At 36.7% G+C, this 19,155-nt stretch overlaps 1 protein-coding gene across 5 annotated transcripts in view; it reads right to left on the bottom strand.

The window, feature by feature from the left end:
* TLK2 (tousled like kinase 2) overlaps positions 1–19,155 on the bottom strand; it is a 121,798-nt gene that overhangs the window by 61,897 nt on the left and 40,746 nt on the right. For 4 of the 5 annotated variants that reach the window (XR_002123433.1, XM_019637770.1, XM_019637771.1 and 1 more), the window contains 5 exons: positions 18,268–18,339; positions 17,395–17,464; positions 16,190–16,233; positions 15,386–15,481; positions 5,506–5,673 (listed from right to left, as the gene is read on the bottom strand). Coding sequence is in view for 4 of the 5 variants with exons in the window: in XM_019637770.1 (XP_019493315.1) it covers positions 5,506–5,673; positions 15,386–15,481; positions 16,190–16,233; positions 17,395–17,464; positions 18,268–18,339 (450 nt within the window). In the remaining variant the exon portion in view is untranslated. The remainder of the gene's footprint in view (positions 1–5,505; positions 5,674–15,385; positions 15,482–16,189; positions 16,234–17,394; positions 17,465–18,267; positions 18,340–19,155) is intronic. The other variant, XM_019637769.1, reaches the window with a different exon arrangement.

The following is a 19,155-nucleotide window of genomic DNA, read 5'->3' as shown; positions in this document are numbered from 1 at the left end:
AGCAACTTGTCTGTTCCCCTTCCCCTAATTCCCCAGCACTGTTCCCATCCCCCAATTCCCCAATAAAAATCTTAAAAAAAAAAAAATTTAAAATGAGTAATTACAAGGAAAGAACTAAGGATTTAACTTGCTTTTCTTTTTTTCTTGAAAAATTTTATTGGGGAATTGGGGGAGGGGAACAGCATTAGGGAACTGGGAGAAGGGGAACAGACAAGTTGCTGTCCGTTTGTTCTTCAGTCTAGTTGTGGAGGATGTCGCTTCACTGGCTCATGTTGATATTATCATTGCGCTCTTCCCAGGTGAGGCAGTTGTTCGCTGGCCATTGGATGACCGCTCACGGCTGCTCAGGCAGCTCAAGAAAGCTCACACCCACTGCTGGCCAACCACTGCAGCCTATGCCAACGACTTACCGCTGCCCAGCTCCAGGTCGAGCTGTTGTTCACCATCTTAGCTGTAGAGGGCACAGCGTCACTGGCTCTCATGTGGGATCCACGCCGGGGCCCTGCTGCTCAGAGCTGGCATCCCAAACCAACTCCTATCCAATGCGCCACTTGGCCGGCCCTAGCCTGCTTTTCTAGTAGAACCATACGCTGGTGTAGCCCAACAGACTCAGATTATGAGGATCTATTTTTACATAACAATAGACACTGACAAAAGATAAGTGTGACAATCTTAATTTTGCTACCTAGAAAAATGTTAATATTTTTTAGAAAATGCCTGTTAAGTTACTTAGCGGTAGGTGGTCATGATTTCTGAAATGCACTTTAAAATATTTCAGCATAAAAAAATGGCAAACTAAACCTACATTAAAAGAAGTCAAGCTTTTAAGAATATCTTATATAATGTTCAAAGATACAGCTTTCAAGGAAATAATAGACTTGGCATTAAAAAAAAAAAGATTCAGTAGACCTTGACAAGTAGAACTGTCTCATTCAATCAAAACTATTTCAACGGCTTGGGCTGTTTTCTCAATGAACCCAATAAAATCATTTGGTTTTACAATGGCTAATAATGAAACAATCATAATATTGTAAATGCACCTTAAGTGTTTTCAAATTTTAGAATAATTTATAAGCAGAGAAGACTCAATTATAGTTAAAATAACAAATTATCACACACTTACAATGTAACAATAACTAAATTAAAAGATGAAAAAGGAAGCTGGGTGATAGTTATGAGTATGTTAAACTCATCTCTTAAAACGGGGAGCAAATAGATGTTGTTTAAAGTTGATTAAATAAGAGATGTTATTTGAAGTTAAAATGGTAAATAGTAGGAGATCTAAAACACAAACTTAACAGTGGTTATCTCTCTGAGGGGTACAAAAGAAAGAATTTTACCCTTTTCCATCACGTTAATTTTTTGTAGGCCATGTATGTGTACTATTTTTAAAATCAGAAAATTATATGTTTATAATTTTAAAAAATCAAAGGTTGTATGTTAAAACATAAAATTATGTAACAATATACATAACATTTAAAGGACGAAACATAATATTCTGCCACCTGCTATTTTTATCAACACATATTTAGAGACCATTCATTGTTAGCACATATATCTCACTTCTTTTGTCAACTGTATAGCATTCCACTGTATATATGTATCATATTTTAGTTAGCTAGTTCCTATATAAAGGATGCTTTTATTAACTCATACAACATGTAATTACAATTAGTGTCTATTAGAGCAGATCCTGTTCTGGCATTGGAGACATAAAAGTGAACAAAGCAAAGTCCTTGACCTGAAGAAACTTACATTCCAATGGGGGGCAGGGATAGAGAAGGAGGAGTCAGACAAAAATAGTATTTTATAGCAGGTCAGCTGGTGATAAGACTAAGGAGAAAAACAAAGTAGGGCAGAGAAGCTAGATAATGTGTAGGGTGGGCAGGGAAAAGTTGCTATTTTATAGTGTAGTCAGGGTAGGCCTTTCAAATAGGGTAAATATAAGCAGAGACTAGAGAGAACTGAGGGAACAAGGCATGCTGGTATCAGGGGGAAATGGTGAGGTAAGTGCAAAGCCCCTGAGGTGAGCATACCAGACAGTATTTGAGGAAGCAAGGTAGCCAGTGTGGTGAGGAAGGGAGATGATAAGTAGTAAGTGATTATCAGGGTGGTGGGAAACAGACCATGCAGGGTCTTATGTGCCATTTTAGGCACGTGTGAGCAGGGAGTGGCATGACTGGACTTATGTTTCAATAGGATCGCTCTGATCTGTTCATAAAAAATTAAAAGGAAACAAAGGTAGAAGCAGGATCCAGTTAGGAATCTGTTGCCATCACCTCAGTGAGGAAAATGGCTTAGACTTGAATGGTGGTAGTGAAGGGGGTTGGAAGTGGTAGGATTCTGAACATATTTTGAAGGTAAAAGCAATGTGACTTACTGACGGGTTTTGAAATGGAGTAGTCAATGGAATTGTAATAGATATGTATGATATCAGCGGGGAGTGGAGCAGCGGATTGGGGCAGGGGGGTTGTCACTTTGAGGGGTAAAAAGCATAATTAATAATGTTGTAAATATTTTGTAGGGTGTCAGATGGTCTCATGTCTTGTTAGGGAGACTACTTCATGGATGGGGGGTAGAGGCTTGATCACTGCACTGTACACCTGAAGCTGATGTTGTATAATATTGTATGTCAACTATAAGTGACTATATAGTCACGGGACATGGAGTATTGTGTGGGAGTGGATTCAAGGGAATTGTAATAGATATGTATAATATGGGGGGGGGGCCAATTGGGGAGTAAAAAGTGTAACTATTGCATTGTGTTGTACACCTGAAACTAATTTAAAAAAAAAAGAAAGAAAAAAAAAAGAAAAAGAAATAGAGTATAACATAAAGAGAGGAGATGAGAATGACTCCAAGACTTTTAACTAATCAGGAGAGAGTTGACAATGACTGAGATGTGGAAGGCTGTGAGAGAAGTGGGATTGGAGTAGGGGGACAAAATCAAGAACTCTGTTTTAGACATGTTAAATTTGATATGCTTCTTAGACAATGAAGACAGGATGACTAGAGGCAACTGACTCCATAGGTCTGGAATTCAGGGCAGGGCTCTGGGCTCGGGATATAAATGTGGAAGTCCTCTGCATATGGGTGATAATTAGAGCAAAGAAACGAAATGAGATTCTGTGGAGAATAAAGGTAAACAAAAGAGTCTGAAGACTGAGTTCTGCGGCACTCCAGTGTTTAGAGATGTGGGAAATGGGGAAAACCCACAAGAGTGGAGGAGCCTGTGCTTGGAGTAGTGAATCATGCTGGGTAAGTTCTGAGAGCTGATCACTGGGTTTAGCAATGTGGAGGCCACAGGTATCCTCCTTCTAAGTTCCTCTGAAACACTGGTGGAGTGCAATTGCTTCCATTTTTGCAATTATAAACAATACAATAAACATCTTTGTGTAGTTTTACGGGAATGGAATTTTGGGTATATTTTGGACCTAAGGATATATAAACTTAACACTGAGCTGCTACAAATGACTACCAATTTATAGTCAGTACAGAGCTACATGTGTGTCTATCACCTACATTTAGAATTGCCAAGCTTATTATAATCCTTGCCCATTTGAAAGGTCAAAAATGTCATCATGTTTGATTCTGCATTTCTCTATGGCTGAAGTGAAGCATTTTTTCATGTTGTTAGTCCCTTGTCTTTTTTTCTATAAAACTGCCTGCCCATAGTCTCTGCTTATGTTTTTAGAAAACTGCTTGTCTTTGATTCACAACATTTGTTTTATATAATGTTAAGTCTTTTGCTTTTCTCTTACTTTATATTACTAAGCTTATATCCTGGCTGGAACTGCAAAAAGGCAGAGAAACAGAACTGTACCAAAGCACTTAGGCCTTTGGTTTTTACACTGTTCCCATGTTCTTTCTTCATATGTCATTTTCTTACTCTTCTGCCACCTCTCTTCCACGTGAGAACAATCTGGCTGTAGCAGCTGCCACCCACCCCTCTGACAGGCTGAGGTACTAGCTGATGGGACGGAGAAGGTGGTGGTCCTGCGTGTGCACGCACCCCAAGCCTGCGTGCCCATACCTTTTATGTGATGCTCACACTAGGGAAACGAGTTCTTGTTGCTCGAAATCCTGTGTATTTAACTATATGCCTGTCACATAGCTCAGTCAATATTTGTGGAATGAACAAAGGGAATGCCCCTCAAATGAAAGGAGGTAGTTTTTAAGTCAATAAAAGAACAAAAGGACAAATAACTCCAATTATCCAAGGTTTTGCCTGGAAAGGTTAGATCTAAGACGCAGATTGAACAAACATCAGCAAATAGTAAGCGAACAATGAAACATATACAAAAACAGAGAGACAGACAGACACCTTCTCTAAACTAACACTATAGAGAACTACTGCATTCTCATACAAACTAGTGCACACTGCCGCCAGGCCCACCCACAACATTATATTGGTCAGTTCTCCCATTTTATGCCATGCCTTTTTAGCCACCCAGGGACAAAATTGTACTGTTGATTCGCAAGACATTTCTCCCTTCCTCTGATGTTTAAAATATTCTGTAAATTATTTAAAAGTTGCATTATCTTTCTTGAGGGAAAGCAATAATAACTATAAGAAAGTGTTTCAAATAATGCACAATGATTCCCCATCTAATTATTGTTATTATTTCCTTTCTTTAAGACACCCACCATTTTCATTGCCTTTTTGAATACAATTACATGGGGATTAATGACTCACAATCCATACAGCCAATAAAGAGGAAACTTAGATTGCAACCGGAGAAAATGAACCAGTAAGAAGGAAAGAAATTTAAATCAACGGTGACTTTAGCTCTGAAAAGACACCGCTAAAAATGAAAATATAGGGCAATGGGGTGTTCTCCTGCTTTATATCGTCCTTGGCCACAAACAGGTACTTAGTAGGGCACAGAAACCAAGAAAAGTAGAAACTTTTGGGTCAAACTGTATTATAATTTGGCAAATAAAAGTGGAGACAAACTTTCATAATATTCAAGTTCTTGTTCTTCAAGGAGGGAGAAAGCAGCAAGCTGAAAAGAGCAAACAGGGAACCAAATATTCCTGGTAATAGCAGCCATACCACCACTCTGAAGAGGTGAGGGAAGGCAGTGTGTCGATCGTCAAATTCCACTGGTGGAAATGGCTGGTGAGCACGCTATGGAATCCTGCCTACATGCTCAGATTTTACTGACATGACTACTGCTATAAATAAGTGACGGCTGGGGTTTGGAGATTTTGATTTTAGTTATACAAGTACTTTGACTGTAATGGAATTTGATCTGCGTTTTCTTTACTTCTTTGCCAATCTGAGATTGTGTTTTCCTTCCCATGGTGGGCTCGGGCATTGAGAAAGCAGTTTCTCTCAGCTCCTTGCACCAAGGGAGCCTGAGAAAGAGCACACTCCTTTACAAATGCCACAGAGTTAGAAACATCATCATCATCTCGCTACCAAAATATTATAATTACTCCAGCTTTATCAAGGAGCTCCAGGGCAGCACGGGTCTGCGTCAGTTTAGCCTTAGTACTCACTGAAACAAAAGTGAAGCAGAGGCCAGCTCCCCTCTGCGCCAGCTGCTCTGTGTCAAGCCGGGGTTTTGCTAGCATCACTGACATCAGGGTTGGCAGGGCAGACTGCTCCTCCGACACCTCCTTCGCAACGCTGCCATCCAAACCATAGAGGGGCTGTTCTACTCGTCGCTGGAAAACATTAAAGAAAACACAAATTACATAAGAAGGAAATCTGATGCTGCCAAAACATGCAACAGATTAAAATAGTTAACGAATATAATAATGATTTTAAAAAAAAACAACCTCTGAAAACAAATATGGAGAGCATAATAACATTACCACTGGATTATAATCTATCTGTAAACCTGAGGTAATTTCTTACTCAAATTCCACAAAATTACATTTTAATGGTTCTATATTTACATAACTGAATTTTCAGGTTACTTTGTAGAGTTCAACAAATCAACTTCATAATACCCTCATTCCTACAAAGGAAATATTATTTCCATCCTGTAGATAAATAAAGATTAAGACATTTGTTCCCTACTTTATAGGTAGAGCTTACTTCACTCTCCATTCTATTGTTACCATAATATACATAATACACCAAAGAATAATATACCACAATTATGTATGATTTATTCCAGAAATGTAAGGATGGCTCATTATTACTAAATTTACTAATATAAATTGTTACATTAATGTTAGAAGGAAAAAAATAAAGATTCTTCCCTGAAGAATTTGGGAAAAAATAATTTGCACATTATTGGGCAACTTTAAAAACAAAACTGGAAAACAAACAAAAACTCATAGACACAGACAACAGTTTAGTGGTTACCAGAGGGAAAGGGGGGTAAGGGGAAAGATAGAAAAAGGTAAAAGGGGTCATATATACGGTTACGGAAAGAGATTTAACTTTGAGTCGTGAACACACAATGCAATATACAGATGATATATTATAGAACTGTACATTTGAAACCTATATAATTTTATTAACCAATGCAACCCCAATCAATTTAATAAAAAATAATGTCTGCCAATCCCCCCAAAAAACTGGAAGTATCCATCTTTATTATAACAAATATCTTTAATACAACAGATTATTTTTTCAGAAATTAAGATAAATGTAATTAATGGTGCTATACTAGAGAAACTTTCATTAAAGTTAGGAACTAGAAAGGGGTTAACACATTAATGTCACAATCAATCAACATTTTTATAGACATTTTGGTCAAGGTGATAAGAAAAAAATATGAGGTGTAAACACTGTAAAATAGTAAAGATTAAAAAGTGTCATTTTTGGATGATATAACTATTCACAAAGGAAACCAAGCAAATCAACTGAAAAACAAAAATAAGAGCTCAGTAAGATGGCCAAATATAAATATACAAAAATCAATAGCTTCCCCATAGTCCAACCACAACTGATTATAATTAGAACATGTAATGGAAGAAAAAGCAGAATCAAAATCTCAAAAAAATCTGTAAAATACTCAGAAGTAAACTTAAGAAATACAAAGAATACATAAAAAGAAAAACTACAGCTTCACTGACAGATATCAAAGATGAACTAAGTTAAATGGTGAAACCACACTCCTGGATTCAGATTTTATAGTTGTCAAATTTTTCTAAAAGCCAATGCTTAGGTCTTTTTATTTTTGGTTTTGTTTTTCTTTTCTTTTCTTTTTGTTTTTTTGCAAAAGAATGTTGTGGTGATAAGTGATCATCTAGGTTCCCTCTTGCTCTTTTTTGGGAGATTAATTTTGTTTAACTTCATAAATGAACTCTGAAAAATAATCAAAGTTTGCCATATCATTTTTGATAAAGAATATCAAGAAAACTAGACTAACTATTAAAACCTATACAAAGCAATACTAACTAAATCAGTATAATACTGATACAGGAGCAGATCGATCAGTGGCACAGAACAGAAAATTCAGAAAGAGACCCATATAATATGGACATATTTATATGGATATAAATCTTATAATTTATGATTAAAGTGCATTTCAAATTAATGAGACCTTATTAAAAAGATGATAGGATATTTACATAGGTATTAGAAGAAATGAAAAGTAGATTGCTTCCTTATATCATACACAAAAATTATAATATAAACAAATGCTTTTATGACTTTCTAGTGATGAGGGACTTTTTAAACATGACATTAAAAATACAAACCATATAGAAACATCTAAGAATAACACAAAGCCAATAAGTAATAAAGGAAAAAAAATTGGTTAATTTGACTACTTCAAATTTTTTAACTTCTGAATGGTGAAGGTCAACATAAAGTTAAATGACAAAGTTACAAACAGGCGAAAGTATTTGCAATACAAATAATGAGTTAACAATCTTGATAAATAATGTGCTCCTACCCATCAGTAAGAAAAAAACAAATACTCCAATAAATAAATAGGCAAAGGACCTGGGCAAGCATTAAAAGAGAAATCCAAAGGCCATTTAAACATATGAAGAAATGTTTAATATCAGTAATGAAGAAATGCAATTTAAACAAGGCAGTTTTCTCACTGGCAAAGATTACAATGACAAAATTCAGTATTGGAAGGGTATGTAGAAACTGAGACTCTCAAGCTGCTGATAATCACTTAGCAATTATGTAATGACATTTTAAAGTGAGCATATTCTTTGGGAATTATACTTTGGAAATTTAGCCAAAGGAAAAAAAATCGTGTAAGTACAAATGTATATATACAAGGACTTTCATTACAGCACTATTTATAGAACATAAAATGTTTATAGGATATTAGTTAAATAAATTAATTACAACCGAAATAAGAAAATCTATCATATGAACATACATGTATACATATATGGCCACTGAACTCTTTGATAATAGTGATTTTGGAGAGGATTTCTATTTTACCATTTCTGAATTGTTAGACTTTCAAAATATGTATGTATCCCTTTATCAGGAAAAACTAACATTTTCATTTTAGGAAATAAAAATAAAATAATCAAAATGATTCTGAAAAAAATATCTGTGAGTAGAGTCCACCTCCTTAAAACCAACACTCTTACCCTCACCAAACACAATGGTTTAAATTCAGAATCCAGAATACTTGCGATACCCATTCATAACAATATTCTCACTACTTGGGAGACTGTAGCTCTAAAGCTGCAAGGCTCAAATTAATCACTCTGTTATGTATTTAATAAATATTTGCCAAGAGCTGATATATTTAAAAATATATTTAGAAACAGAGCAGGTTAGGATGATTGAACCAACATTCCCTTAGAAAACAAGAAAAAATACCAAAAAAAAAAAAAAAAAGATATTAAAAGCATCAAAGAGTTAAGAAAATAGTAGGGACCAGCCAGGGCAAAACCTAAGGGAAATTAGGAACACAAGACAGGTAAAAAAAGTATCAAAACCGCATTTGCCCTAAGGGAACCTACAGATCTTGAATTTTCATTTCCAGGGCATCATAGTACCAAGCACACAAGTCAGAGGCCAAAGCCCATCCTGGGTCAATAGGAAAACTTTCCCACTGCAAGCTGGGCTTCCAAAGGGCTACACACTTTCAGAGAAAATGTAAACCAGAAGAAAAATATTTCCCACCCTCAGGGAGCTGCAAAGAAGTTGCTTTGACAATGAGGGGGTGGGGCTCCCCTGAGAAATGTTAACATAATTCAAATTAATATTGCCTGGGTGGTTGAAACGAACAAAATAAGTAAAACAAACAAAATGCAAGCCATGAATTCAGTAGTTTAAAGTAGTGTTAGATTGGTAGACTCTCTAGGCACTTGGAAAAAGCAAATAAAAATTCTCTCTGGAGGAATACATTTTTATCCTAGATCTCAAAGAAATTTTACAAATAATTTTTTAATAACAATGAGCAGCACACTGTTGAAGAAGAGGAAGAGGAGGAAGAGGAGGAAGAGGAGGAGGAGGAGGAGGAGGAGGAGGAGAAGCAGCAGCAGCAGCAGCAGCATAAAGAAATAAAACCCTGAGAAACAACTAGGAAAAACAAGAGACAGCAGAAACAGATGTAAAAAAAAAAATTCAAATACCGGAATTATTATCAGACACAGATTATAAAAAAAAAGCTATTTCTACTAGATTAAAAAAAAAAAAGACATGCTTGAAAATATCTGCAGGGAAATAAATACAATAAAAAAACTTAAGAATTCAATGGGGTTAGGGCCAGCCGAGTGGCTCAGTTGGTTAAAAGCTCGCTCTAAGAGTTTGAGCTCTGAGCAACAGCGGTTCGATGCCTGGCCTGAGCTGAGCTGCCAACAAGTGGCAGGATGGCTCAGCTAAAAAAAAAAATAAAAACAAAAAAACAAACAAAAAAAAGAATTCAATGGGGTTAACAGCAAATCAGACACAACAAAAGAGAAAATTTGAGAACTGAAAGGCAAGAAAGTATCAAGAATGTAGCATACAGAAACCAAAAGAAGCTAAAGGCATGGTGATAAAGTGAGACAGTCTAAACATATGGTTAATTAGAATTTCATAGGAGGAAGAAAAAGAGAACAGGACAGAGATAATATTTGAAGAGACAACAGATAATAATTTTCCAGAAATGTTGCAAGGCACCAACCCACAGATACCAGGAGCCCAACAAATCACAAGCAAGGGAAATAAAAGGATGCATCATAGTGAAACTGAACCCCCACCCCCCAACCCACACACACACAGATAAAGATTTCAAAAACAGCCGGTGGGGAGCAGATACTTTCAAAGAAATAAGTACAGAAAAGCTGTTTCTTCAGTAGTAACAATGGGAGCCAGAAAATGATAGTGAGACACTCAATTGTTAAAAGAAAAAAGTGCCAATATAGAAACACACACAGCAAAAACCTCTTTCAAGAATAAGGGAAAAATAAAGGTATTTAAGCCAACAAAAACCTAGAGAGTTAACCCTCAGCAGACACACACTAAATGAATAATAAAGGAGTACTTCAGTCAGAAGGAAAAGACTGGAGGTGGGAAGATGCCAAAATGAAAGAAGTATAAAGAAAGAGGTAAGCACATAGATAACTCTAAATGAATAGTGACAGTATAAAATAATAATGTTTTGAGGCTAAAAAAATAAAAAGGCAAGACACAAACATACAGTACTAGCACCAAGTCAACAACAGGTATATTGAGTTAATGTTCTGAGGTCCTCATTTGTTTGGGAGGAGGGTAAAGTTACTAGTAATATCAAACTTTGTCATGTTAAAAATGAATATGGTAATTTCTAAGAGAAACACCAAATAGGGTCTAGCTACTAGAAGAGGTGGAAAATCTGAAATGATTAAAAAAAAAAAATCAATCCAAATGAAAAGAAATGAAAAGAAAAAGGCAGATAAACATTTAAAAATGATAGAACAGTCAGGATAAATATAAAACACATTCAAAGATGGTATATTTAAATCCAATATAATGATAATTATATTAAATATAAATAGGAAAATGAGGTTAAAAAGATGTTAGACTGAATAAAGGAAAAAATTCAACAATATATTTGTCAGATACACTGAAAACACAATAATGAAAAGTTAATAGTATAAAAATGGACGTATTTATATCACACAATGGTTAGATATATTAAATATCAGATAAACTGTATTTAGAGCAAAAAGCATCACAAGAGATGAAGAAAGTTACTTAATATACAAGCAAAAATATAAATACAGGAAGAAACAGACAACTCCCAAAATCATGAAAGACAGATAGTAACTGATAGAACAACCAACCAAAAATCAGAATACAGAAGATTTAAACTGTGATTAAATGTCGTGATTAATAAGACTGACTTAATGACAAAACTAAACTGTTCTATTTAGGGATACATACATGGATCGTCAAACTGTAAGGAAAAGCAAATGATAATCACAAAAATTAGAACTGTGGTTGTTTCCAGGGTAGAGGGAGGGAGCTGTGATAGGGGAAGAGCATATATAGGTTTCCAGGGAGCTGGAAATATTTCACTTCTTGACCTAAGTAATGATTACATAGAGTTAACTTTATAATGATTTCCTGTCAACTTTTTTGTGAAGACAGACATATTTTAGGCTTTTCAGGCCACATATCCTCTCTGCCGTATAATTCTTTGTCTCTACAATTCTAAAAAATCTAAAAATCATTCTTAGCTTGACAGCTGCAGGCTGGAGTTTACCAACTCATGCATTAAAATGCTCATGTTTTATATAATTTTTGTCTTTAACAAAAAATACAAAAGAATCACTTAGAGGTTAAAAAGCTAAAGTAATTATTTATCTCTCTATTCTTCCCTTTCAATAAACAGTCCTGAGTACCCACTATGTACCAAGCATTGTTTTGGGGTGTTTTAGAGACTGAAAATTGAACAAGATATTATCTTGTCAAGATAGTCCATGTCAAGTGGGGGAAATAGTTAAAATAATTACACCTTTATGTAATAAGTACTGTGAGAGAGGGAAACAGCAGTAAACAAAACAAAGCAGAGCCCTTGTTCTCATGGGATTAACATTCTACTGGGAGAAGATGGGCCACAGATTAATTGTATAGTTAAAAATTAATATACAAATTATATAACTTATTAAATGAAAATTTATTAAAATGATACCACACACCAATGACAATGAATGAGCTACAATAACACACCACATTATGGATGAATCTCACAAAAGTAGCTGAAAGAAAGAAGCCAGACACGAGAATATATACTGTATGATTCCTTTTATACAAAGCACACAAACACAGAAAAACCTCATCTGTGTTGTTAGAAGTCAGGATAGTAGCTATTCTACATGGCAGGGAGAAGGCAAGGGAGCATAAGGGCGATTTCGGGGCGGGGGTGGGGGGTGGAGGGGGGCTGGTAATATTTCATTGCTTGTGCTGGTACAGGTTTGTGAAAATTCATTAAGCTTAAGACTTCTATGTGTACTCTTCTATATGTATAAATAGGAATCAATGAAAAAATTTAAGTATATATCAAAATTTAAATATATGTCAGGTGGTAATAACTAAGAATTAAAATAAAGCAGGATTAGGAACACAGTGACAAAGCGCAAGAGACTGCTTATTTTAAAGTTGGCCAAGGGAGACCTCTCTGATAAGGTCATTTTTGAGCAATAACCTGATGAAGAGATTGCTAATCATGCTGTTCCTGGAAGAAGGAATAGCAAGTACACATGCCCAAAGCAAGAGTGCTTTGCAGTGTTCAAGGAACTTCAAAGAGGCCAGCATGGCTGTGGTGGCGGGAGGGAGACGGAGAACAGTTGCCGATGTCAGAGTCAGGTGGGTGGGGGAGCACAGGTCACATAGGAGCTTCCAGACCATGTAAATCTAAAGCAATGCGGACTAGTCATTGGACAGTTTTGAGCAGGAGGAGTGCGTGGATCTGTTTAAACTTTTTAACAGAAATAGAAATCATTCTATACTGAGAATAGGTGAGAGACGGGCAGAAATAAGGAGACCACTTTGGAGGCTAATGCAGAGAACCAGAAGAACAAAAAAGTGGTCAGATTCCATTTAAAAAAAAAAAAAAGGATTTACTGATGAATTAGATGTGGGGCATGAGGTTACGACTCGAAAAATTGGACGGAGCAAACTGTCATTTACCAGGACAGGGTAGACTGCAGGAAAAGTGGTTTGTTGTTGTTTTGGAGGTGAAGGGTAAGCAAGAGTTCCTCAAGAGTTCCTTTTTGGACATTTGTAAGCTGCCCATTAGATATATAAGGGGAAATGTCGAGTAGAGAAGTGCACATCTAAGGATCAGGCAGGCAAGCTTATTCATTCTAAAAGGCAGATATGAATATGGCTGCAAGGAGCTCAGTAGATTTGGTGTGGGAGCATGTGAAAACTCTCTTCTGACTGCTTCTATTTTCTCAGTCAATAAAAAAGCAAAGCCAGGGGCCGGCAGAGTGGCTCAGGTGATTAAGAGCTCGCTCAAGAGTTTGAGCTCTGAGCAACAGCAGTTCGATTCCCGGCCCGAGCTGAGCAGCCGCTGAGCTGCCAATAGGTGGCAGGATGGCTCAGCTTAAAACAAAACAAAACAAAAACAAACAAAAAAAACCAAACAAACAAAAAGCAAAGCCATCAGTTGAGATAGTGGAGGGGGAAGGAAGTGTTGCTGGAGGCTTGCAGTAAATGACAAAACTATGATGTATTCATATAAATATTCATCTAGGAAAGGGAACTAACTAGGGAGATACAGTAGGACTGGCAGGCGGCTAGGAGTGCACATGAGGTCGGTGAGGCCTGCCAGCACGTGTGTTTTCCTCTAACCATGCTGAGCTGCCTAGAGGCAGGCAAGGGAAAGGTGGAGAATTAGATTTAACCAGGGTTGGGTTTCTTTAGGCAAGTATGATAGAAAGAGAGTGGGGAAAGGGAACTGAGGGCATACACAAATCAGTGATTACAACAATGAAGCACAGAATCTAAACTGAGAGGATAAAGTGCTTCTCGGTGCAACGGAAAAGGAAAGTTACAGCTTGGTTCCTATTTAGATTTGCACATCGATAATGAGGCCCAGCCGCCATCCATACAGCTGGCAGAAATGTCTACAGATCACTGAATACATCTCTTTCATCTTCAAGTAAGACTTGACCTAAATTGACGAATGATAGATGGGTGGTCACACTATTAAAAACCAAATGAGAAAATATATACTTCAGGAAGAAGAGAGTAATAGACAATAATATTCTCTAAAACGTATTTGTCCCAAATAGATAATTCTGCAATCTCATTTGACATTTTTAGAGCTTTAATTGGTTTAAAACTTAACAAAAATAAAGACACAGGCCTCTTAAACAGTTATCTAACCTCAACCTAACCAGATTTACACATCAAACACTTCTAACATTTTAAAACATGGCAAGGATGACAAAATAATAGCAGAAATTTCTAAGCTGAATACATTTTCATACGTGCTTTAATAATTACAATAACCCTAATGAATGCATGTTTTTATGATAGCAGAGGGGAATAAGAGCATTTTTAAATACTTTAACAATACAGAAGACTAAATCACTTAGGAAAAGAGTAGTATTAACCAACTCTGCTGAGGCAGAGAAAAAAAGCACTTTCCTAAACAGACAGACACCTAGGATAAGAACTCGTGATCTTAGGGAGACCCCTTGTCCCCCAAGACCCCACAGCAATACCTGAGGCATCAGTGGACATGACACACTCTTGAATACAGAGATGCTGTACTGTATCCATTAATTATTCAAAGGCACTCCAGCAAATTGACACAAAATCCTACATTAGCTAACTCAGGGATTCTCAACCTCGGCACTAGTGACATTTTGGACCAGAGAATTCTTTGTTGTGGGGGCCTGTCCTGTGCATTGCAGGATGTTTACAAGCATTCCTGGCCGCTGCCCACTAGATGCCAATGGCACCAACCCCTCACCCCTAGTTGTGAATAAAAATGACTCCAACATTGCCAAATGTCCCGAGAGACAAAACTACCCCATGAGAACCACTAACTTAGCTATAATGGTTTTAAGACCTTCAGATCTCACTTACAGGCAGGAAACAAACTTATCTCAAATTTGTATAGCGTTTCCTTCTCTACTACATCACTGATTAAGCCTTGAAAGTAATTCAAACGCCAGAAGCTAACCAAATTTTTTAAAAACAGAATTTAATTATAGGAACATATAAGTTTGGCAAGGATAAAAACCTACTGTTTGGATTGGAAATCACTACCTTGACAGAACACTGAGCTGTAGAATTAGAGGCAATTTACTATACTGTGAAAATAGGATTAACACTTGTAAAACGTTAATTTACTGACATATAGATTTGAATCCAAGTGATTTAAGGGTAATACTAAGAACTTTTCTCCTTAATGCCTCATTCCCGTTGGGTAATTAATGGAAGAGAAACTTTGCTTGAGTGTTCCTGGGTTTCTTGTCTCCTACAACAGGTGTCAAATCTCTCCAGGTGAATGCTTACCGGTAAGGGATTGGATAAGGAATGTTGCGGTGAGGATCGTGCAACTGGTGGAACACTTCTGCCAGGGCTGGTTCCTGGCCCGCTTCCCCCAGCAAACTGGCCAACAGGGAAAAATGGATATGAATAATTCAAAACAGTATTGTGCTTCAGATAAGGAGAGTAAAAGATTAATACACAAACAGGTCTTAATCATATATGGCCCCTTTAAGTCAATACATCTTATTCTAGAAAGAAAATACCATGTAAGTCAAATTTGGCTATCTTTTCAACAAGATTTCTAAAGAGCTCCAGCAGAAATGTACCAAGATATAAAGAAAACATGGCTAGAAATGGTTTTGAAAAACATAAGAGAAGAATGTTTTCCCTTCTTGTCTCAAAACACACAAAGCAGGAAGACAGTGGTACAGGGCGTGCTAGTGTCTTCATTAGTAACCAACACCGATGGGTCAGTGAGCTCACTACGTGTTCCATTTGACTAAAGGGAAGAGGACAAAAGAAGAGTTCAAGTCACTCAACTTCAATCTGTGTAAGACACGAAACCTAGTCTGGCCAAGAGAAAAATCACCTCATTTGTGAATTTTTATATCATCACAGACAAGACACTTCATAATCAAATCTAAATTTAGGAAGCAGCAGTTTCCTCTCATAGATAGGGCGGCATTAGACTGATGAAGATGGGAAGCAAGGAGAGGGAGGCACAGGAAAGGCACAAGATTGCTTTCTAAAGCCTTAAATGAATGCAAGAATTTAGGTTTTAATAAAAAATCACTATAGTTTTTTTTTCCCCAAAAAAATTTAACTTACCTCAAAGTAATCACTAATTTTATGTCCCCTAGGAGTGCCTTTCCCTGAAAATGAAACCAAAGTAAGTACAGTTTTTCCAGTGATACATGTAAACCATCATTCATTAAAATGCACTATGTGTTCAATAACTGTATACGTTATCAAGTGCCAGCTTTACTTTTTAACAAATGAGCCAAAATACCTATGTCCTAAGAACAGAGATGGTTTCCTCCATATAATAAAAGACTGAATAAGCAGTGAAAGACTTATTCAGAGCTTGTTTTCCTTCAAGATTTGCTCATCTTTCTTTTATAAATACACTAACAAAACATATGCCACAACTGTGAATCAAAATAAAACTAATCTAGGGCCAGCCGCATGGCTCAGTTGGTTAAGATCTCGCTCAAGAGTGTGAGCTCTGAGCAACAGCGGTTTGACTCCCAGCCTGAGCTCAGCTGCCACTGAGCTGCCAACAAGTGGCAGGATGGCTCAGCTAAAAAAATAAATAAAGAAAACTAATCTATAATCTACGCCTCCAACTAAGAGAACAAAGAATTCAAAACAAACTCATCAGAGCTATAGGGTTTACTCTATTTCACAAAAAACTTGATGTGACCATGTCACTTTGGGAGAAGTCACCCCTCCTAAAGTAAAAAATGGTTTGTAGATTAAAAAAACAAGACAAATGTAAAAAAAGACTGTGAATTCTACTTCTTAGAGGTGGAGAGAGGGGCAAAGCTAAACCATTTATTCTTTCTTTAACTATATAGAGATGTTTGGCATTAGAACCATCATATTATAGATTTATTCCACTTGGGTGCCAATGTTCAGCTAAATAATTAACATGGAAAAATAGTAGGTGGAAATGACAGCCAGGTAAAAATAAAACCATTTCTGCTCGCCTATTATTGACAAATCACTGATCTAATGCAAGACATAGTTAAAACTCCAGTGTAACCTCTTTTCTGTACAATACATGCTTAGTCTGAAGAAAACCTGTGGTGAGATCGTTAACTTACAACAGAGAAAACAACAGTCCCCAAAGAACTGACACTTGTGTCAAGTGTATATCAAATGGCAAGTCTATAATAAACAGCCTGATATTCCCTTAAGGTACACAATCTCCTTTGTTAGGAATCTCTGTATACAAACTAATTATTTAGTGTGAGTTGGAAAATTCTAAGTACATAAAAATGTAGTATTTTTATTGGTGAAATTATTACTACCTTGGCTAGTTTCATACGGTTCAGCTTTTCTTTTCCGGTTTCGCTGGTCATTCTGTTTTTTCTCAGGAGTCTGTTAAATACCATATACATCACAATTAGCATTCTGTCATATTTTTCACGTTATGAAAATGAAAAAGTATGTACCAAATATCAAATTTATAAGGAGATTTAACTGGCACAGACAAGTCCTAAGTCAGTATCCTACTCTTAGAGCAAGTTATAGAAATAGTTCGAGGTCTGGAACCAAACCATCTGGATAATTTTTGGCAAACTGCCTAAAATATCAGCACTTCAATTTACTTATCTGTAAATCAGGGCTGCTGCAAAGCTGAAATAAAATAGTCTATAAAGCACAAATGTAGTACAATTATCTAGCATATAGTAGGCTCACAGAAATATCCTAATAGCTGCTGTCTACTTTATAAGAGCTTAAATCCAATTCCTTTTTTCCAAAAAGGAAAGATCTGCATAATCAATCAACTGGCTCTAACTTATTGAAAGTTTTATCGAAGTGTAAATAGGTGGGTGCAGATTTGGCCCCATATGCATGCAGCTAGGTTATACTACTTCACTAACCCACTCAGTTGAAGTACTGACAAGTATTAAAATTCAAGCGCACCTTAAGCTAATTCAGCTACAACAGCACATTTTTGTCCTTTATTGATGACAACTAAGCAAAAGTTTTTTAAAAGAAAAAAAAGAAAGACAACCAATACATGATTATAATAGTAAAACCCATCAGAGCCACATCACAGCTGTACAGACCTAAGAGCACACAACTCACACTAACAGCCCCCCTGGAGTTCTGCGATCTTTTAGCCTAGACTGAAAGTGTGGGAATATGAAAAGTCTTTCAATGGATATGGCTCTTACCTCTACTTCTTTATCACTCAAGGATCCCACGCTGCACAAGCTCTGGTTTGAAGACTCACTATTGAGTGGCCCCTGGAAAGGAAAAAAAAAGGAATAAAAAAAAAAACGAATTTGAGATGGCAGCAAAACTGAGGAATAAGCCTGCTGACTTTGATGTCTAAGTCAAGAGGTAAGAGGCCAAGAGTAACTGCGACACCTCCAAGCCAACTGGAAAAGAGCTCAATCAACTGAGTTCATGCTAAGATTCTCTAGCTGCTATTATTTTCATTTCCTTCACAAACGCTATACTCATGTGCAGATTTTCCCTTCTAGAGTACTTCCACATGCAGTGAATTCATTCTTTAAGGAAAACAGGCAGGAGAAATCAATTCTCTCGGCCTCTCGTATCATACAGGTAATATCTGAAAGTTGAGGGCTCCTTTTGAGGGAGTAGTCAGGGACCATAATGAAGGAAATGCTTTTCTGTGTCATGTTTAAGGAGGCATGACTGCTAGCTCAAAAAACAAAGTTACAAGAGATTGACTTCTGGCCTAATAGCATGAGGAGCTCTGCTAGCTTGCTCCTCAATGAAATTGGTGAAAATTATTTTTTTATAAAAATAAAAAACATACACACACGCAAACATTCAAATTCAAAGCTCCTGGAAATGGTCCCAAAGGGCAAACAGCAAATGAACAACTATTCAATAAAAATCTATGAAGATTCAGTCTGAAAGGTGAAAGCCTGTGATATTTGAAACAAGACCACCCCCTCTTTTCCCCTCCCATCTCAGCAAGGCCCCAGACCGCTGTAGCCAGGACACAGGGCTCCCTCGTCCCTCAGCCTCTTAGGTGAAGCAGGACTTCAGGTTTCTTATCCTGTCCCCAGGCTCCTATGGCTGAGGCCAAG

This window comes from Hipposideros armiger, unplaced genomic scaffold (genome assembly GCF_001890085.2).
Source record: "Hipposideros armiger isolate ML-2016 unplaced genomic scaffold, ASM189008v1 scaffold_34, whole genome shotgun sequence".
Classification (NCBI taxonomy): Eukaryota; Metazoa; Chordata; class Mammalia; order Chiroptera; family Hipposideridae; genus Hipposideros; species Hipposideros armiger.
Note: the sequence above shows the minus strand (reverse complement) of the source record. Positions and strands in the feature narration are given on the sequence as shown.